This window comes from Syngnathus typhle, linkage group LG22 (assembly GCF_033458585.1).
Source record: "Syngnathus typhle isolate RoL2023-S1 ecotype Sweden linkage group LG22, RoL_Styp_1.0, whole genome shotgun sequence".
Lineage (NCBI taxonomy): Eukaryota > Metazoa > Chordata > Actinopteri > Syngnathiformes > Syngnathidae > Syngnathus > Syngnathus typhle.
Window position 1 is genome coordinate 6,092,862 of NC_083759.1, and position 20,789 is coordinate 6,113,650.

General features: G+C 45.2%; 5 protein-coding genes across 7 annotated transcripts; 4 read left to right on the forward strand and 1 right to left on the reverse strand.

The window, feature by feature from the left end:
• On the forward strand, nucleotides 1-4,009 carry naa30 (N-alpha-acetyltransferase 30, NatC catalytic subunit). The gene is made up of 4 exons (XM_061269468.1): nucleotides 1-924; nucleotides 1,518-1,641; nucleotides 1,731-1,786; nucleotides 1,862-4,009. The coding sequence occupies exons 1-4, from the start codon at nucleotides 229-231 to the stop codon at nucleotides 1,997-1,999; spliced, it is 1,014 nt and encodes a 337-aa protein (XP_061125452.1). The 5' UTR covers nucleotides 1-228; the 3' UTR covers nucleotides 2,000-4,009.
• Nucleotide 4,010: 1 nt separating this feature from the next.
• LOC133146117 (armadillo-like helical domain-containing protein 4) lies at nucleotides 4,011-8,101 on the reverse strand. The gene is made up of 8 exons (XM_061269462.1): nucleotides 7,925-8,101; nucleotides 6,893-7,392; nucleotides 5,815-6,066; nucleotides 5,457-5,573; nucleotides 5,251-5,391; nucleotides 5,115-5,146; nucleotides 4,896-5,045; nucleotides 4,011-4,781 (listed from the first exon to the last, which is right to left on the reverse strand). The coding sequence occupies exons 1-8, from the start codon at nucleotides 7,936-7,938 to the stop codon at nucleotides 4,707-4,709; spliced, it is 1,281 nt and encodes a 426-aa protein (XP_061125446.1). The 5' UTR covers nucleotides 7,939-8,101; the 3' UTR covers nucleotides 4,011-4,706.
• Nucleotides 8,102-8,269: 168 nt separating this feature from the next.
• On the forward strand, nucleotides 8,270-11,685 carry actr10 (actin related protein 10). Its single transcript, XM_061269463.1, has 13 exons — nucleotides 8,270-8,468; nucleotides 9,109-9,181; nucleotides 9,296-9,378; nucleotides 9,461-9,569; nucleotides 9,646-9,753; nucleotides 9,828-9,895; nucleotides 9,981-10,060; nucleotides 10,130-10,165; nucleotides 10,242-10,321; nucleotides 10,403-10,476; nucleotides 10,648-10,729; nucleotides 10,791-10,992; nucleotides 11,061-11,685. The coding sequence occupies exons 1-13, from the start codon at nucleotides 8,392-8,394 to the stop codon at nucleotides 11,240-11,242; spliced, it is 1,254 nt and encodes a 417-aa protein (XP_061125447.1). The 5' UTR covers nucleotides 8,270-8,391; the 3' UTR covers nucleotides 11,243-11,685.
• Nucleotides 11,686-11,840: 155 nt separating this feature from the next.
• Nucleotides 11,841-16,793, forward strand: cipcb (CLOCK-interacting pacemaker b). Of its 3 annotated transcripts, none has more exons than XM_061269465.1 (4): nucleotides 11,841-12,732; nucleotides 13,241-13,415; nucleotides 13,492-13,664; nucleotides 14,115-16,793. In XM_061269465.1, exons 2-4 carry the CDS (start codon nucleotides 13,304-13,306, stop codon nucleotides 14,928-14,930), a joined length of 1,101 nt encoding a protein of 366 aa, XP_061125449.1. In that variant the 5' UTR covers nucleotides 11,841-12,732; nucleotides 13,241-13,303; the 3' UTR covers nucleotides 14,931-16,793. The 3 variants fall into 3 exon arrangements, with proteins under 3 accessions (XP_061125449.1, XP_061125451.1, XP_061125450.1); XM_061269467.1 differs by having other exon boundaries at nucleotides 14,118-16,793; XM_061269466.1 differs by having other exon boundaries at nucleotides 11,841-12,728.
• A 50-nt stretch (nucleotides 16,794-16,843) lies between these two features.
• Nucleotides 16,844-20,789, forward strand: znf410 (zinc finger protein 410). Its single transcript, XM_061269460.1, has 12 exons — nucleotides 16,844-16,997; nucleotides 17,258-17,330; nucleotides 17,404-17,455; nucleotides 17,610-17,742; nucleotides 18,034-18,225; nucleotides 18,432-18,647; nucleotides 18,717-18,909; nucleotides 19,070-19,251; nucleotides 19,747-19,836; nucleotides 19,923-20,042; nucleotides 20,116-20,235; nucleotides 20,357-20,789. The coding sequence occupies exons 3-12, from the start codon at nucleotides 17,423-17,425 to the stop codon at nucleotides 20,452-20,454; spliced, it is 1,377 nt and encodes a 458-aa protein (XP_061125444.1). The 5' UTR covers nucleotides 16,844-16,997; nucleotides 17,258-17,330; nucleotides 17,404-17,422; the 3' UTR covers nucleotides 20,455-20,789.

Consider the following 20,789-nt stretch of genomic DNA (forward strand, 5'->3'; position numbering starts at 1 on the left):
TGCAATGGCCTTTGCTGCGACAGCACTTTGCGGCAGCAGGGAGAGCTCGAGGAGAAAGCCAGCGAATAACGTCGCCGCTTCACGAGCCCTTTTCGCCACAATAATCCGTGGATTTACGCCTTCTTCGGCGGAGTCACACCCGCGGTGTTGTCGTATCTCCGCTTGGCGTCGTGAATGAACTTGTGTCCGACGTTTCCCAAGCGCGAATCGCCACCTTGATGCGGTGGAATGGCCACAGTGCCGCCTGGGCCTAGTAGCGTACTGCCCGCATCCCCGTCTGAAAGTCCACCTTTCCCCGGGGCTGGGTGCGAAGACGGAGGGCCGTGTCGACCCGGGAAGGACCCCGCGTCGGGGAAGCCGCTCGCCGAAGCCAAGCAACCGGGCAAGAAGAAGCAGAAAAACATGCTAACTCGAGCTAGCCCGCCGGCGTTGCATCTCAAAATGCCAACCGTGGAACAGCAGCTGCTCAACGGCTTGTCCGGTAGTCCCGTGGAGGAACCGGGGGGACACCTTGACAATACGAGACCACCCGCGGACGACTGTGACAGCAGCGGCGATGACGAGACCCCGAACGACATGGATCACTGCCAACACGAAGGCCCCCGCTCCAAAAACGGCTGTCACTCGCCGCTGGTTAACAATAGTATGAACGGGATGCCGGCCCGGACTAGAATTCAGGCGGCGCCGCTCGCTTCCGGGAGCTCTGGGGACACGGAGCAACCCCAGCCGCCGTCGGACGAGCTTGCCCGGCTCGAGTTGGGCGCCTCGGCGCTGGAGGACACCCACGACATTTGTTATGTACGCTACGAGTCCGAGCTTCAGATGCCGTGGATCATGAGACTGATCACCAAGGACTTGTCTGAGCCTTACTCCATTTACACGTACAGGTACTTCATCCACAACTGGCCGCAGCTCTGCTTCCTGGTGAGTGTCAACCCCCTCCCCTCTAACCTCCACCACACCTCATACCTAAGTTCCATGACATTCTTTTGGAAAATGTCAAGTATTTGTATATTGTAAATGCATAACCTGTCGTGTACGTCAGTTGCATAGCATGCTTTTAAAGCGGCTGCACTAATGTCAAGTACACTGAATGTCCAATGACCTTAGTTTCCATGAAATTCCAAAGTAGTTCCTGCTCTTTCCTTAAGGTGGTTCCTGCGTGTGTTTAATTTTGTCCTTTGTTCAATTAAAAGCTTGGGATTTATTTTTTTGCAATATGATTGTCATTGCTGAATATTAATCTTCTGAAGCACATTCTTAAATGATCTTCTTATCATCTTTGGGATGCTTGTCAAACCTCAAAATCCCCAGATTGGATCGTGAGTGACATATTTTGAGTAGAATAATAGTTCTATGGTTATCATTACTAATCGTGTTGTGATTCTTGTTTCCATAACATGCTATAGGACCGCACACCAACTATGCAGATGTAGAAAAGATCAAACAACAAATCGGAAGTCATTAGACAGCAGGAGAGGGCATCTGAGGTTTACAGTGTGATTGCGATTTGACAGGCCATGGTGGAGCAGGAGTGCGTCGGCGCCATCGTGTGTAAACTGGACATGCACAAGAAGATGTTCCGGCGCGGGTACATCGCCATGCTGGCTGTCGACTCCAAACACAGAAGGAAAAGCATCGGTGAGGAAAACAAATTGCTGTTTAGTTTGTTTTCTGATACATAAAAAGAGTTCCTAATCCAACTCTTTGAACCCTTTTTATGTTATCAGGTACTAATCTGGTGAAGAAGGCCATCTACGCCATGGTGGAGGGCGACTGTGACGAGGTAACAACGCCCTCGGAAAATCAACCATATTTATTTATTATTGGAAAAAAAAAATCTCACTGGTTTCCATCGCAGGTTGTCCTCGAAACGGAGATCACCAACAAGTCGGCGTTGAAGCTGTACGAAAACTTAGGCTTTGTGCGGGACAAGCGGCTCTTCAGATACTATCTGAACGGCGTGGACGCACTCAGGCTCAAACTGTGGCTACGCTGAGTTTGAGGATGGAAGGGGCGGGGGGACTGGACAAGCGATCAAGCCTGCCTGCCTCATTTCACTTTTGACACAGACACACACACACACACACATACATACATGCAACAGTATGCACATTTAAATGCATATACACAGACACATGCACACACTATTCTTGCCCTCCAGGTGTTTTCCATGAAGGCCCCTTCTTTCTCCCGACATGAAAAAAAGATGGAGCAGTGCGGGGAATTGGAGGCCAGGGTCTCCGAATGACCTTGATGACGTTTTTCAACCTTCAAACTTTGGGAGTGGATGCATGGACGGAAGAAAACCAAGTAAGCGTGGGGTCTTAAAGACCCAACCCCCCCCAAACTTAATGGTGGAGTTTATTTTTGTGTTTCTTTTTTAAAAAGTTTGGGAGCGGTCATGACGCATACAGACAGACATGCGTGTGTGATTGACTGCCCACTTTGGTGTGTGTGAGTTTATCGATTCCCTGTTTGTCCGCTTGGTGGAGCTGTTTCTGCCACACACACCTCAAAGGACTGAAGCCTGTGTCAAGCCGTGTTATTTTATTGTATGTGTGTCACGGATCACTCCACAAGCATCAAACATCAACCTCCACTTTTTTTTTTTTTTTTTTCAAGTTCCAAAAGCTTTCAAAATCCAGTGAGCCCAAATTAGGAAAACCCCACCCGCCGCCTTCCCCACTTCCAAATGCAATGTTCCTGAGAGTCAGTCAGTTTTGCAAATTCCAGCTAGCAAGAGCTTTCGAGCTTGTTCACAGTGTTCCTCATCACGCTGCTGCCATCTTTCTGTTTTAAGTTCATCTCAGTGCGAAAAACAAAAACTGAAAACCACAAGACTCTTGTTAGATGGTTGTTTTCTTCAAAAGAACAAATGTCAGATGCACTTGTTTGGAAGTTGTATGTACGCGTGTCCTATTTTGACTTCACCGTGGATTTATTTCGTTCTTGTTTAAACAACCCCGTACACACACACAATAACAATTTTTTTTAATGTTCCGTTCGATGGAAGGAAAACGCAATTTTCCTTTTTGTAGACAACTAAAAAAAACAAAAACAATTGGAACTCGCAACTTAGGGCTGCATTGAAAAAAAAGAAAACAATAATATTGAATTTGTAAAATTAGCTCCAGTAAAAGAAACACTGCAATATTAGAATTAAAAAATCCCATATTGTTTTTTTTTGACAATGGTGCAACTTTAGAAACCCATGACTTGCAATCTTGTCGCAGTTTTGAGAAATATATGAATGCGATTTTTCTTAATTCAACCCCCCTCCCCCCCCCCTTGTCGATGTGGGGCTCTTGCAATTCATCTACATATGCAAATACACTCCTGCTGACCTGTTTTTATCACGCCGATATGCTGCCAAAAGTCACGTCAGAAGAACGAGGGCAACAAAAAAATCGTAGTGCCACTTTTTGCTCAACTGATCCTTTTTCGAGCCCTTTATTTTTTTCAGACTGGCTGTTTACTTATGCGCTTCTAGAGGTGTTGCCATGGCGACGGGGCTAATTGAACCGTCTTCCGTACGTCGATCTGGACAAATAAAGCTTGAATCAGCCGTACGACTATTCCCTGACATGTCATACTGTGAATCAAACAGTGCCGTCTTTTTTTTTTTAAAAAGGCATTACAGCCTAAGTGCATCTGACTTAAGGGCTTTGTCGTCTTTATCATTTAGAAAACAAAAAAAAATGATAAGCCACTAAATTCTTTAAATTTTTTTGTCTTCACCGGCACTATCTATGGCCCACACGAAACATCCTCCGCCATCCATGCTGTGTTGGAAAAGAGGCGAAAATCTATATATTTGCTGTTGTTTCTCTGCATGTTGGACTTGTTTCACCCCCCCCCCCCTCTTCTTCTTCCTCGGCATCACCGCCCCCCACCCCTTTTGATTTGGATCTGAAAAATGTCTGCGAGCCTTTATTTAATGTGGAGAAGAGCGAAAACAAACAAAAAAGAACACAGAAATAAATTATTTGATTTTTTTAATGCTGTACATCTGACTGGTCTAAGTTCTTTTTCAGCTTGAGTTGCACACTGTTTTTTTTTTTAATTCTTTTATTTTGAGAAAAGACAAAACGTCTTTTAATAACCCAAAACAGTATTATTGCATTAACACCTGTGTTTCAACATTGAACATATAAAAAAATACAATCAAATAAGACCATAAAGTTAGCTCAAGATGTGAATCTCATTAGATTCAATTGTCTCAAGACATCTTCCGAATGAAGTCACTGAATTGACTTTTTTAAAAATCACAAATGCTGACCTTTACTGGGAAAAAAAAAAGTCCTGATAACCAACAATAACACCAGACAACTGCTTATTCATTGCTTCGTGTTTTAAGTTACATTTGAAACATTTAGTCCAAACGCAGATGCAAACAATAAATGAAACGCTGTGAATGACAAATTGTTAGCTACCACGCTAGCCCTGTTAGCAAAGTAAATGTGACATGTAACACATTTCTGTTGACATTAACATGTACAAGCACTATACTGTATTTGTGTTGTGTACCTTTTCAATTATTCCCTTGAGTTTTTTTTTTTTTTTTTGTGAAATAGGTGTCACATGACCACACAGCCATTTTGAAACATGGAATTAAGTTCCCACGCGAGATTGTCCAGGAGCTGTCTGAGGCGGTATATAGATGCCGCTGTCATGGCAACATTGATTGGGTCAGTCTTTTTGGATCAGAACTCATCCTCGGAACTGTCGGCCAACAGCATGGCCTGATCTTGCCGGCCGATGCAGGTCTCGCCTGGTTGCTACGTGTAACAGAATTCATAGGACATAACTAAACTGGAGGTTTTTGCATAATCCTGTTAAACAAGCAACCACTAGCATAACATTTTGGACGGAGCTAATATTTGCATACTGACCTCCGCAGGCCGGACCTTCCTCCGCTGGCGTTTAAAGCTGTTCCGCCGACTCCGCTGAATCCTCCTCATGCTGTAGAGAGCGCCAACGAGCAGAAGGGCCCCCGCCATGCCAATGGCCACCGGGGCCAACATGCCGGAAACGTAGCCTGCCTGTAGCGTGGGCGGAGACAAAATAGGTTGCAAAAACAGATGGTGACGGACGAGGTCGGTTAGTCTCACCTTTTCTTGGATCAGTGCCACCCAGCTACGCACTGCAAGCAAGAGTCAACTTTAATCATGTGTTTAAAGATCAACAATTCCACTTTCATTTTACATTTCCCCAGAAATAAAAAAAAGTGTGTTTTTTGTTTCATACTCAGGCCCTGATTGCGTTGCACCCAAACAGGAGGTGGGGGGATGAGGCTGTACGTAGGCTGAGTCCGGGACGTCTCAGTCGGGTCCTCTTGGCTCTCCTCGTCCTCCAGCGATTCCTCGGAATTCTCCTCGTCCGGATCGTCTGAAACGCAAGCAAGTTGAGTCACTTTGAAATGCTGTTGAAAATTTGCTGTGTTGGCCATTCACCCTCAGAGTCCGTCTCCTCTAAACCCGATTGGGGAAAGGGCACAGGTGGATTGGTTACCGCGGTAACCGGGGTGGAATCTTGCGCAGTGTCGGTGAGTTCTGACGTCGGCACAGTGCCTAAACATAAGAAGCGGGGGAGTGTGGATGAAAATTTGGGATGCTTAATACACAGACGTGCTTTATTAGCATACAGAGTGCTGTACATAAAGTAAAAATCTGATATAAAAACAAAGACAGTAATTCAAAACCATCACAAGTCCATACTGGAAAATAAACAGGAAGTCAGACATTTTGCTTTGAAGCAGCCATTGTGGAAGCTTTTTTTTTTTCCTATTATTTGACCTGACCTAAAACGGACCTGATTGGCTGCTGACATTCAGAAGCTGGACCTCAGTCGTCATCAGGGGCATTGTGCGTAGAGGCTTGTCTGTCTCCGTGGTGACCGCTCGCTCCGAGTCTTCCTCTGGCAGCGGCGTGACTGCGGTTGCCATGACAACAGCTGGAAGCTGAGCCACGGATTCCTCCATAGGCTCAAAGATGAGCGGCAGGGACTCGGACGACATGGTGCCCTCTGTGGTGTCGTCCTGGGAAGGCGGCGCCGCCGTGTTTGCTATTAGAAACAATGTCCAAAAATATTTTGTAATAATATTAGAGGTATGTAGTGTCTATTTAGTATTGTTTCTTCTGAGCGCTTTACATATCCAATGCATTATTATTATCAATATTGTAAGTGACTCATTAAGATACTGTAATATAAAACTTAATTCTCATAAGACTACAACTTTAATCTAGTTGTGTAATTTTTTGGGGGTACATTTTGGCCTTAATACATTTTGGGGTATAGTCGAGTGATAGCATTGTAACCCCAAAATATGGCAACCAAGAACAAGCCTAGGAGCGCACACAAAAAAAGGTGTGTGACATGTCGAGTAATGTCCTTTGATGGCGTCTGCCTTACTCCCTGCCTTCCCCATCGTTCCACTTTGAACAGCGTCGGGGACCCGCGGCGCTCTAATTAACTTCTATTCCTGTCTGGAGTTTGTCCCCCCCCCTCAACACATAGCGATATGCAGGCAGGGAGTGTTAAACAGCCTTGTCTGTAAAGAGGTCACAAAGTACAAAAACATTGTTATTGTAATTAAGTTCTTTTTTGTCTTTAGGTTTGTGAATTCCTTTTTCTCACCACTTTTTGCTTCTACTCCCTACCAGGACTGAATGATTTTGAAAGTGAGAGGGGTGTGTCTAATGGAAGATACAAAATCTCAAAATGTAATTTCATTAAAGCATTTTCAGGCTGTAAAATACAAGGTTTGCAGTGAGATCAAGAGAACACACTGACCTCAACCCAGAGCAATTAGAAAAGCCTTCACAAAATGCTCCAGAGTGTTATACAAAAATAAAAATTGTCCTCCATTGTATAACAAAGGTAAACTAACCTCCGCTGGGTCTGGGAGCCTCTGTCCACAGACCCTCCATGCCGTCTTCTTTAGGCATGGTGTCTTCACTCATGTCGGGTAAGAAGGGTTCCGGTGGCGTGGGTAGTATAGGACCTTCACGTTCCCACATGGATGACGGCGTGGTGGTCCGTGTGAGAACGGAGACTGGTGTGAGGAGGGGACTGGATGGATTTGGAACGCTAGTGGAGGAAGACCACCTTGTGTCTTCATGCAGTCTAATGGCTGTTGTGTCTCTCTGTGTCCTTTCCAGGACAGCTTTGTGGATGTTCTCTCTGTCAAGCATCCTCCAGAACTTCAGCGCTTTGGGCTTGGATTCTGCATCAAGACTTTGCCCGTTTGGCATCACCATCCTCAAAGATCTCCATCTGACTGAACCTGCAGCTTCCTTCCGGAGATCCTGGACTGCATTTCCACACACGCATAGGCAAACTCCGGCCAGGAGGAGGCGATGAAGCGGGTCAGTCGGCAACATCTTCTGTCTGCACATGAAAAAGCACACAGTCATGAATCTAGACCTGAAAAAAAAAAAACATTCCCGATCCAGTCTATCAGGGATTCCCAATCTGTGGTACGAGAACCACTGGCGGTTCGCTGGCTCCCTCTAGTGGTAAGCAAAACACTACAACAACACTTAAAACAGCCGCATAAAAATATCACATTCTCCCTTTTTGCAATGTTACATAAACGTAAAATGTCGTAGAGATACAACCAAACACGTGCTAGAGACTTTTTTTTTTTAGTTACAACAAACCCCACGTATGCTGTGTCATGGTTATCAAATCCGAGCTGAGTCACTGTAATCATTGCCAAATACAAATGCTCAAAACATGTCAACAACAACAAAAAAAGCCATTTTTCTCTAGCTGACGGCTCCGCGTATGCAGAGTAACCAACTCCACACTGCGTGCGTTATGGAACCACTCCAATCGCATTACACCCGTTAAATATAAATCCATGCATGTTTTGGGGGTATTCGGAGCATTAAAATGACCAAAATGCGAGTGCATTTACCTTGCAGAGTGCATGATGGACCGAAGATGATGGGTTCGTGTGCGATAGCGAGAGAGAGAGAGAAAGAGAGAGAGAGAGAGGAGGCGCAGTGTTGTTCCTATTCCAGCTTCTCCTCAAGTGCGCTCCATCACTGAGTGACGCCGTAAATTAGCCCCCAAATGATGAAAACTGTGATTAATTCTCCCAAATGTCGATTTGTGCTAAAAAAAAAAAACAACGACAACTATCTGTTAACAGTGTTGTATAATAATTGTATTAGTACGTATTCATTTTAACAGTATGCATTTGCGCTCAATTCACCCTCCAGTCCAGTAGGTGGCGGTACTCTATTGATAAGGTGGTTTGCCAGCTTCCAATAGAGATAAAGTGCGAAGAAGTAAAAAAAAAGAAAATCGATTATTGGAATAATGCGTAAATAGAGCAGCGACGCCAATTGAAGCAACTGTATTGATATTGAATAAGTTAAAATGCCGTTATTTGATGGTCTAGGCAGTGGAGCAGAAAAGACCGCCATCGTCATCGATCTGGGAGCGGCGTACACAAAGTGAGTGTTTAATCGTTAGCATTTGGCTAGCTAACTGCCAACGCCATAGGGTTTTACCTGCTCTGTTGAACACATCATTATCTTTACTTATGACTGTATAAAGCAGTCACGACAATGAATATTGCTAACAAGTCATTAATAACCTGTTAGTGACGCTAATCAGATAAGATGCCGTGACTTCGTTATGATAGTTCTTCATGTACGTGCTTTGTTCAATTATGTGTTTTATTTATAGCCTGTCATTGCAGTTTTATGCCGGTGATTTAAGACCTGACGCTGATGTTTCAAATCGGATGACTTTAAATTGGTCTAGTCCCACCAAGACCATTTTCTTATTTGAATATCTTTTAAGAGGTTTATGCAAACACTCAGTTATCTAACTGCTGTCTAATCCAAAAAGTTAACTTTCATTATTACCACTACTGTCTTATTGAAAATATTTTAGTCACTATTAGTTGGTTAAGCAATGCTGGCTTAAATCAAGGATGTCAACCATCACTTGAGGCAAATCACATGAAGCAGATGACAAATAAAGACATCTTTGTCCCACAACTTTAGCTGGCTGCTTGTTTGCTGTGCATCATTATGCCAGTGACCTCATTTTGTGTTCTTTTCCTTTTTTTTTCTTCTTCACTTCCAGATGTGGCTTTGCAGGGGAAACGGGGCCCAGGTTCATCATTCCGAGCGAGATCCGCAAGCCGGGACAGCAGCAGGTTAGACACAGATTTGCTTCCATTTGTCCCTCTTGTATAGTGTTTGATGCTTGGATAAACAATTATCTTCACACTTATCTGAGTGAATAGTATGTCACATTGTTTCCTTTTCAGGCAACCAAAGTGGTTCAATACAACATCAACACAGAAGAGCTCTATGTCATCCTAAAAGAGTTTATCCACACACTGTACTTCAGGTAATCTACCATGTGATTTTTTTTTTTTAAAGAAAACAAGTTGAACTCATTCAATTTCTTTGTAAATGTTTCCTATCATCAGACATCTACTGGTGAACCCTCGAGACAGAAGGGTGGTCATTATCGAGTCCATCCTCTGCCCGTCTCACTTCAGGGAGACGCTCACCAAGGTTTTCTTCAAACAGTTTGAGGTACAACTTTATTGATAATAGTTGGTGCGGCACACCGTATAAATTGCCTTTACTCAACCTTTAATGTTTTTGCCAGGTGCCATCCGTGCTGTTTGCACCAAGTCACCTCATGGCCACCATGACATTAGGCATCAACTCGGCCCTGGTGATGGACTGCGGCTACACTGAGACCCTTGTGGTGCCTGTATCCTATCATTTAAACCAGAGTTTATTTTTAAACACATAATTCCAGGGTTTGGGACTTAACGCCACCATCAGGTGTATGAGTGCACTCTGATCCTGCCTGCTTGGGAGGCTTTACCTTTGGGTGGAAAAGCCATCCACACGTACGTAGTTATTATCATCTCCATCATAGACACAAACATTTAGAATATAGTTAACGTTGCGGCATATGTGTGCGTTTATTTTTAGGGAATTAGATGGACTTCTTGTGGAGCAGTGCACCGTGGATACGGACACCACCACCGGGCAAAGTGTGCCCTCCATCATTGGTATTAAGTTTTAGTAGACAATTTCACAACAGGATCCAGCATTTATCCCACTGTCCTTCCCCCTCCTAGGCACCATTCCGGAAGAAACCGTGGAAGACATTAAAGGTGGGTCACATCAAACATCTCTAATTCCCCGCCTCGCAAATGCAGTTTTCTTATCCAGCAGTATTGTTTCACGCAGTCAGGACGTGTTTTGTCAGCGACCTGCAGAGAGGCCTCAAGCTCCAGGCTGCCAAGTTCAACATGGAAAGTTCGGCTGAGGTGAGGATAATGTGAGAACACGACAACACGTCTGATTAACTGTGCCTTCAGTTTATCTTTTTCTTATGTGGGGGTTTGTAGCGTCCGGAGCCGCCTCCAGATGTCGACTATCCACTGGATGGCGAGAAAATCCTGCATATTAAAGGATCCATCAGGTGAAAACATATCGACACGTGCGCTAACTTTGCCACCTGGGGAAGCTCACTCCATTTAGTTTCCATCAGTCGCTAAACATACAATGGTAATCTTTACACAGAGGTGAAGCTGTGTCAACATGCTAAGTTTTTCTAACCTGGGGAACTTCACTCCATCCATTTTGTTTGCAGGGACTCACTGATGGAGATTATGTTTGAGCAGGACAATGAAGAGAAGAGCGTAGCTTCACTCATACTTGACGCCCTGGTCAAGGTACGCTGAGATATTAGCAGAACTGCATCTGAGCTTCGACAACCTCTTGCATTTTTTTTAGTGCCCAATCGACACACGCAAAGTGCTGTCGGAGAACCTGGTGGTGATCGGCGGCACGGCCATGCTGCCGGGCTTCCAGCACCGGCTGCTAGCTGAGATTCGCCTGCTGGTGGAGAAGCCCAAGTACCGTGACGTGCTGGCCAGCAAGAACTTCCGCATGCACTCGCCGCCTGCCAAGCCCAACTGCACCGCCTGGCTCGGAGGTCGGAAATGCTCCATCTGGACTTTAAAAAGAAGAAAGCTCATTTTAATCTTGGGTCATTTCCTCTAGGTGCCATCTTTGGTGCACTACAGGACATTCTGGGCAGCAGGTCGGTGTCCCGTGATTACTACAACCAGACGGGCCGCATCCCAGACTGGTGCTACCTGAGCACGCCGCTGCCCGAGTCGCTGTACGAAGCCGGCAAGACGCCGCCTCCGCTCATGAAGCGAGCCTTCTCCACAGAGAAGTAGAACACGTACTGCGTTGCTAAAACTTTATCATCTTGTGTAGAACAGCAGCCTCACAATGCTCTTGTGTTAGCGTGCACGTCCGCTTCATATTTGAGTTCCCGCAAAATGACAGTGTTCAAACAAGCATGAGGTTGAAAGAAGGTTATGTTTATTTATTTCTGGCACGGGGGCTGTCTATCAATGTGGTCAGATAAAGGCCCTCCTGCACATGCATGCATTTTTGTTCTCAGCCATTCCAGCTAACTTCCAGGGCTAAAATTACAGGGGAGGGCAAAATATGGCCCGTGAACCATATTGTCTTAAAGTTGGCTATTTTATTGTCCCTTGAATCACAAATGGTTGCCCACCCCTTGAACTAGCCCAGTATTGAATTGAGCTTATTATGGTAGGAAAATGTTAGTGCCACCAAATCAAACTCCAATAAATCAGCGCTTTCAACCTTTTGTTTGTATAAGTGCAATGTTTTGGAAGCCTTGAAACACAGCAAAAATACCAACAGACCAAAGGACAGCGGTGCCTTCATTCATTTTATTATGATGACAGCAGAGTGTTTAGAAAAATTGTCACTGCAAAAAAAATAATGTGATATAGCAAAATATATACAAATGTAAATGCATACATCAAAATATTAAAACGCAGTAGTGGTATAATAATGGCATACACTGCTATCTAAAATAAATGTGCACGTTGCACAGAATTTATTTGATTTTATTGTGGCTTTTACCCACATTGTATGTTAATTATTGACTTTCACTTTGTGTTACTGCCGCAATTTGAGCATTTGAGGACTTTTTGTTCCCAACCAGCAAGCAGGCTAGTGTTTTATGACGCCACCCACTCCGGAGAATACAAGTTCAGGTTAGTTGCGGGACAAGCAGGGCTATTATATAATACGCAACATTATTACAGTCTAGGCTACGTCAGTGGATTCCCCGATGGTACATGAGATACGCTTGTGTTGCGCGTGTACTTGCAGTGCCGTACACGCTCCAAACACGATGTACTCATATTGGGCAGGAGTCACGTTTTTCAGCTGCTGGCCGCTCTAACCAACCAGGAGCTCGGAACGCGACATTGTGGGCGTGCCCGGCCGTGACGTCAGAAAGCCCCACCCTTTCCCCCCCAAATTTGGCAAAGCCTCTGGGACTTTTTTTTACTGCTGTCCGACGTTCTCAACATTTTGCAGCGACAAAATTACGACAACGCCAGCATATTTTGATGTTTTATTCCTGTTGAGGGATAATTAATGATAGTTGACGCTATCTGTCTGTCGGCGGTTGGTGCCACCGTGCTTCGCATGTGACTGACAGGCGGGAGGAGGGGCCGCCTTGTCTCGTGTGGTGTACCGTGGAAAGTCGTGCGCTGCCCACCCGCCTCCATCCACAGACGGAAAAGCATCCGTCCAACGACCAGACTGTCTCACCGGGACAGACTTTCCATCCATTTCCGACTTGTGTCCTATCTCTCACCCTCGTCACAACGAAGCGTAAGTAAGTTGTTTTATTTTGATCTATTTTCGGGTGTTTCTCTTTACAAATCGAGGCTGAAGGCTAAACCTGAGCTATGGGCGCGTCGTCGAATTAGCACATAGCTAACGAAAGTGCTGATGTTTTGTTTCGAGTTGTGTGCGCCTCGAAGCGTTTTGGAAACTTGTATTAACTTACGCTGCCTTTAAAATACGGTTTCTAATGCAATAAACATTCCTAATATAGTATTTAGAAAATAAGAAACTAATTTAGCAGAACCTCTGCGTTTACAATGCAAAATCGACTGAGAGTCTTCTTCATCTTGAATTGAGCAGCTAGTTAGCAACTGATCAACGTTTAACTTCCTCAACTACCAGAAATGATCTGGACCGTTCCTTGCATCACCTTTTAGAGGTTGACCACCTTTCCATTTGATATCACGCTCACTAAAATTACCCACAAGCACTGTCCCACCTTAGGGGTCTTGAAAGGTGTTTAAGTGTACTTGATCTTGTCTATTATTGATTTCCAGATTTGATATGCTGATGTAGTTGCTGGTAGGCCATCTTTCGCATAGCAACAGGAAAGCACGAAGATGAGCGCCAAGCGAAAGGCGGAAAGCGACTCCCGGGTCGCTAACAGGCCACGCATCATGAAGTCTCACAGAAACTCCCGGGCAGAGTCGGAAAGGGACTCCGGATTCTCAGGTGCCGTCTTCTTCTTTTATCAGCCTTCACGTGTTTTAAATGAATATCCAATTGATTATGCCTCATGCCTATTCAGATGCAAGTTCAGAGCATGCTAGCACCATGGACAACGCTGACTCCGAGGACTCGCCGCGGCCTTCCATGCGGCCGGGCGTCCAGAGTTCTACTTCAGGGCAGCTGGCTGTAGTTGGGGGGTCCTATTCCAGCATGTCCCCCATGATCATCATGAAAAATGTGCTCCTCAAACAGGTATACCCAAACACATTCCACCAGTAGCGTAAATTAGTCGTACCTTGACTTAAGAGTTCAATTTGTTCCGAGACCCAAAATGCTGACCACTCACATGATTGACTCCCTTTCAACCCGTGACTGAAAAGATGAATTGGCTCAGTTGAAAGCCACCAAGTGAGGTCAAGGAAGGAATTTACCATCTAGTGCTTGGCGTGTCTTACTCCTGACTCCAAAATATGAATAGGAATTTGGATGTACACAGTTCACATTACACAGCTCCAACAAGTGTGGGGGCGACTGTTGTTTTGGTATATGCTTGTAAATTTTTTGTGTTCATAACTTGGCTTGGTATGTTCACACTGCCTTAAAATAAGAATTGTGGACAAAAAAATGTCCAAATATTAGTTGGGCTACATGGTGTTGTGTTCTTGATGGAACCATAACATAAATTATCGACTGTTATCTCAGCAGCCTGGAGACAACCCCCCAGCCATGAAGCCCTGGAGCTTCAGTCCCGCCGTGGAGGTGGTTCAGCCGGTGGTCCAGCAGCCTCAGGTGGTCTTCCTGCAGCCCGTCGTCTCCCGCCAAGCGTCCAAGGAAGCCTCTCGACACAGGCGTCCCAAGAAGTATCTCCCTATTCTCAAGTCCTACCCCAAGATTGCGCCACATCCTGGCGACAGTTCCTCCTCGGGGAGGGGAACCGCCTCTTCCTCCAGCTCTTCGTCGTCTTCCTTATCTTCTTCCTCGCCGCCAGGGTCTCAGCGGGATCACGGCCCAAAAGAGAAACCGCAGAAGAGCCAGAAGCAGGCCTCAGTTCTTTCCGGGACCCCCGACAACACGCAACCTCCGCAAACCCGACTCCCTCAAATGGCCAGCGAGGCACCTATGTCGGTCGTCAGCCAATCAGACTCGTCGCCGTCTTTCTCCTCCTGCCCTCCTAGCTGCGCTAACAGCCCGACGCCCACAGACGAAGCCTCGCCGGCCGAACAAAAGTGTGATGATGACGACGACGACGACGACACGAGGCGGAAGCGCTTCTGCAACACATACAACATCCTGAACAAATCAGGCCTCCTGGACATCACACTCCGCACCAAGGAGCTCCTCCGTCAGAACCGCCGCACGCAGACGGATTTGGACCGTCTCAAGGAGCACACTGATCTCTTCCTGCAAGCACTGCGTAGCGGCGACGCCAGCATCTGCGTCAAGCTGCACGCCAGCCTTCAGGAGGAGGCCAAGGAGGACTGGAAGCGGGCGTCACTCACCGGCTTAAAGGACGATTAGGCGCCCCCCCCGACTGGGATGGTACCAGGGCTTATTCGGGAGGGGCGGCGGGGGTTGACAGACAGATGGAGCGAGAGTAATGTGGCCCACTTTAGACACCTACCCAAAGCCTCGCTTGCACAGTTTGGCCTACATTTTTGACTGCCCCCAAGCCTCGAATGACACACTGAGCCGCTCGCACTTGAGACATTTTTGTTGGCCCAACACTCACCGCACTCTTGTTGCAGTCACACTTCCTTTATTCACACAAATACCATACTGACATTTACTGTATGGCCTGCAGCAAAAGATTTTACGCAACCAATTTTAACAGACATTCTAGCCAGTCATTTCGTAGCTGGTGGTTAAAACCGAGCCCCGCTGGCAATAATGAAAATGTTCGAGTCATTGATGCCCCTCAACAAAGATTTATTCTGCGCTGCAATTGGTTATCGATGCCTTAAGGTTGCGGCAAAGGACTACTTTTGCCTCAATGAAGTTCCTCAACTCACACTAAGATGGCATCAGTTGGGACCAGAGCAATTCCATCTTATGGCTTAAGAACAAGAATACACTGTTTATGCAAGCGATTTCAAACGCTGAATGTTCTTGCTGTGAGGCACAATTGCTAACTACTATTGTGTCGTGCAAAGTCCTGGTTGCTTGTGTGCCTACGTGATTAATGCCACTTTCCGTCGCCTCCGAATTCCCATGAGATCCGAAGTAACTCGGTCAAAAAGGACGTATGGCGGTTTTTAGGAGACATGCTGACTTTTGGGTGGGCGAGGGCTTGAGTGTCTTTTTATTTTCTGGGGGGGGGGGCATGCTCTACGTAAGGGACGTTGGTAACAGCTACCCGTTGATTCTGCCTTCCTGTTGGAGCATCTGGTTCTTCCTTAAGCAGCATCTTTGACATAGAGGATTTTTTTTTTCTATCAAAATGTTCCAAGTGGGGGGCAAGGGCCTTTATGATTGTGATGCATTTGAGCACTTTGCATCATCCTGAGCAGACTAAAACAAGGCAGCTAATCATCAGGCACCCACTATTGCTTTTAAATATTTGTTCCCTCTGTATTAAGCACCAAAAACTACTTGAACCGGTTCATGAAAATGAGGGATTATGTACTGTATATTTTCCAGTGTGACTGAGTATGTCTACTGTGAAATGTTTGGGTTCGACCAATGTAAAGTTGCTCTTTAGCTCATTAGTGGCGGTTCAGATGTGTAGTACGCAAGTCTCCTTAATGGGTGTTAGTCCGCATTAAGCCGCTTGTGATTGTGCTTTGTCGGCCGGTCTGTCCGTCCTGTTTTACTTTTTGCATTTGTCATCTGTTGCCAATCTGAAAACAACCTGTTACTCTTTGCTTTGTGATTCTGACAATCTACACCAAACTGAAAGGGGGTGGTTTTAAAACCGCCACTTGTGCATTATCTGCTCCTTTTCTTAGACGGGTAAAACGTTTGTGATTTCCATCCAAAATCATCCGTGTTTCAGGTTCTCAACGGGAAATATCCCCAATTTCTGTCGTCCTCGATTAAAGCGGACTGTTATCTTTGTGTTTAGTCAACACATTTGCTTTTACTTGGAGACCGAAATTATCAATACATTTAAATGGTTGATGCAGAAGAGTAGCTTTGTTAATGTGGGATGGAGAGAGCAACCATCATACATAGTTTTAATGCTTAAATGTTGGGGGGAATGCGAAAGTTCATGTTTCTGATTTTGTAATATTATCAAGCGTTTTCTTCTGAGATTGACACGAGTAGAATACGGTTGAATGTTTTTTAAATTGTATGTGTGTATGAGCGATCATTTGTGTCTCATTTTTGTATTTTTCATCTCGTTTGCTGTTATGTAATAAATATTTTAGGGCTAAAAACAAATCGCGTCTTGTACGTCCTTGGCCACAAGATGGCAGTGGTGATCAAAAAACGAAGTAAGCGACCTTTTCTATTTTTGGTTCATCTGAGACACTGTAGAATGGCGCCGCTAGCATACCAGTTAGCTTTATTAGCCTAGCACTCTTGTTCCGACGTAAGAAAACAGCATTCTTGGCACCGCCCAAACCGAACGACGCCCATTATAAGGTAAAACACTGACTTTTGTCGTGTTGTTTTAATCTTGTGTAAATAGTTTGCGTTAAAGTTTTTGACAGCTGTCGGGTCGGTAGCTTCCGCTATGTGGCTAGTTGGTCGCGGCTAACACCACCTGCCACCCAACACGCATATTATAATTCATTTGTGGAGATTTGTCAGCTTCGTCGTTCTTATTTTGTTGCATGTGTAACAAACTACTATTTAAACATATGTCGCATGTTATCTGACATTGGTTGTTTTTACTCCCACAGCTGCGGCCATGATTTCTACTCTAAGATGACCATAAATTTATGACCGACACAACCTCAATTCTAGCGTTTTACGGTTAGTATATCTATTTTATGCTCATTTGTGGACAAAATGTCGCTTCTAATCCACGCAGTTGTGTGCTTTACAGGTGACACCCAGGGAGACTGATGCTTTCCGATGAACTCGATTCCAAACCAGAGGTGACCACATAATGACCTATGACATAGGTTTACCTTTTACTTAAAAATAATTGTATCATGAGTTTTTTTTTTTTTTTTAACACTTTCCTTAGCCAAATAAAAAACATCACGTTTGTGAAATCTTTATTGTAATAGTGATGTATCCTCTTAACAGCTGCTGGTGCAGTTTGTCCAGAATGCGTCCATCCCACTGGTCCAGGGTCTGGAGGACCCAGAGTCCAAACATGCCTGCCTGCCACTGCTGACCCCGGTTGGCAGTTCTTTGTGTGGGCACCTGCAGCTCACTGGTCAGGTCACATTATGCTATTTTATTTGCACAAATATATAAGTAATATTTTTAAATAATGTTAATATTACGCAGTTTTAAGTGTTTTGAAAAATACCTAAATATTTATAATATATATTATAGTCTAATATGCTGTATATTGTCACAGTAAGTCTGTTTTTTACCCACCCCAAAATATAAATACATTTTCTTGGATTTTAGTTTTTGCCTGATAAACACAAATCTGGTTGTTGTTTTTTCTAAATATAAGCAACATTATAAATCCACAAGTTCTTTTTTCTTTGCTGTTCAGATGGAGCGCTGAGCCCCCCACCCGAGAGTTCTTCGTCGCTATCAGAGCTTTCGGGCGTGTCGGAACGGAGCTCACTGGCGGTGCACCAGGCACACGTCACACACTCGCGGGCCTCGCCCAGCCCACCGCCCATCCTCCATGACCTGCAGCAGTCGGACGGCACCTCCTATGTCCTGCTCAACTTGGCAAAAAGTATGCAACAACACACATTTTGTTATTCTGCATTTTTTTAATCATATTTTATTTAAAAATATTCTTATTATAGTTCATAGTTTATGAACCAAAATGCTAGATTATAATTGATTGTAAAACAGGGTCAGAGAAGTACTATTTTCTAAATTGCTGGCTGAGTCGTAGTTTGTTTTCACAGAAACGTAAAATTGTGTGTATCGGCGCAGGCATCACAGCCTCCTCTGAGTCCCTCATCTTCGCCACGGACGGAGCAGTTGACGATGAAGACGTTTCGTCGGGAGACTACGGCCTGGACGGCATCGCCCCCTGGTATCTGCGGGTGCAGGAGCTAGCCCACGACAGCCTGATCGCAGCCACGCGGGCGCAGCTGGTACGGGATGCCAAGGCCAGTCAGGATGCCAGAGCTGCTATCGCCACCAATGGTAACACTTTTTTTTTTTTTTTTGAGTGGATGATGCACCTGCTGACTGACGGGCTTTTCTGTTGCCTAGGCGACCACACGCACGAGTTGCCGTTGGGTGGTGATGAAGTCACCGTGCCGCTGCCGGCACCGTTGCCGGCACCGCCGCCGCCCCGGAGCGGGCGCCCCCTCGCCAGCAGGCAGATTCTCCGCTGCTCATTTGAGGGCTGCTGCAGGACCTTCACCTGGCCCGCTCACCTTAAGTATCACCTCAAAACGCACAGGTGACAGAGTGACTGGCATGGCTTTCATTTGAAAACAATTTCCAAAAAGAAGGAAAGGGAACAATTCAGCTATTTATTTATCCTTTGCTTTATATTACACTTTCTGGAAGGCCTCAAAATGGAATCGCTCTCTCATGTTTGTTTTTTGTGTTGTTGTCAGGAACGACCGCATGTTCCGCTGCGTGGCGGAGGGCTGTGGTAAGAGCTTCTACGTGCTGCAGCGTCTCCAGGTTCACATGAGGACGCACAGTGGTGACAAGCCTTTTGTATGCAAGGAGAACAACTGCGGAAAGAAGTTCACCACGGCCGGAAATCTCAAGAACCACAAACGCGTGCATACCGGTGAGCAAAAACACAGAAAAAAAACATCCGCCTAGATTTGACCAGTCAGCACCTTTGGTGCTGTAACAACTCGTATTTTATTCAGTGTGACCTTCAGGTTATTTAACAGCGTGTTCCGGTCCACTTTCTCCTACCCGAAATTGTACATTATGACACGCGTACAGTTTGATCCCCATGGTGTGGGGGTAAAGTGGACTGGTAACTATGGCATGACTATTATATTGCCACCTGGTGGCCAAGGCGGGCACATCACCAGGAAAGGCACAATAAAATCAATTGCACATTTAATCATGATGCACACTTTTTTACACGTTAACCATTTGTTTCAATGAGGAAAAACGATTTCAGATAAGTGTTCCTAGTTACCCGAGTGGTCACAGAACCAATTAAGATCTTATGTCAAGGCATCACTTGTAGCTGTTGTCATTTTCACACTTCCTGTAATATTAACATACGTGTGGGTGTGTGTTCATGTGTGTGCCTGCTTATGTTTAGGGGAGAAGCCTTTTGTGTGTGAAGCAGATGGTTGTGGGCGCTCCTTTGCCGAGTATTCCAGTCTGAGAAAACACATGCTTGTACATTCTGGTCAGTGAATGAGTGGGGTCCACGCATCACCCCCCCACCCCCACCCCCATCCTGCAGTTCTTGCCTGTATTGTGTGTGTGACTTAGGCGAGAAGCCTCACCTATGTGGGATCTGCGGAAAGACGTTCTCACAGTCTGGAAGCAGGAATGTCCATATAAAGAGACGTCACGGGGAAGAAGGCCTCGCCACTGAAAGCAGGGAAACAGGTCTGCACGCACACATTAAGACAGACAGACGAACAGTCAGACACAGACAATCACTTTTCATTTTGTGTGCCAGGAGAAGCCCTGACACGCAGCAGCCTCCTGGAAGCCGATGGTGAGAGCGATACCGGTCTGGTCGCCATGGGCACTGACGTGGATGCTGTCAACCTCCATCACGCCATGCTCAGGTCACCAGGTAGGCAGGTTAATGATTTGATTTGAAAAGTTTCAGGAAATTGACACATTGAAACTTTCTGCAAGTGTATCAGCTTAAGTCAAAGGACGTCCTTGACTTATTGTTCCATTTGTTCCTTCAGGTCCGGCAGACTCTGTGAGTGTTCTCGCTTCTCAACATCAACTGGTCACCATGACAACAGAGGGCACCACCTACAGGGATGTGGTGGCGCTGCTGTAGAAACAAGCCGCAATACAACATCTTGGGACTCTGGCAGATATTCAATAACAAGGATTATGTTTATATCTATATATATTTTTTGGGGGCTTTGTTGAAAAAAAGTGTCAGATGTCAACATTTATGTTCCAAAGATGCAAGACAGGTTTTTGGGAAATAACATGTTTGGGTTGCCTCTGCAAACTTGTCAATAATAAATGCAAAAAGAGTGGGGAACTTTTTAACAAGCTACGCCTTGTGGTGTATGTAGGTTGAAGGTGCCACAATTAAATAAATGACATATTTTATTAAAATGTATTGCTTGGTTAAATATGTAATTAAATAAATAAATAAACCAA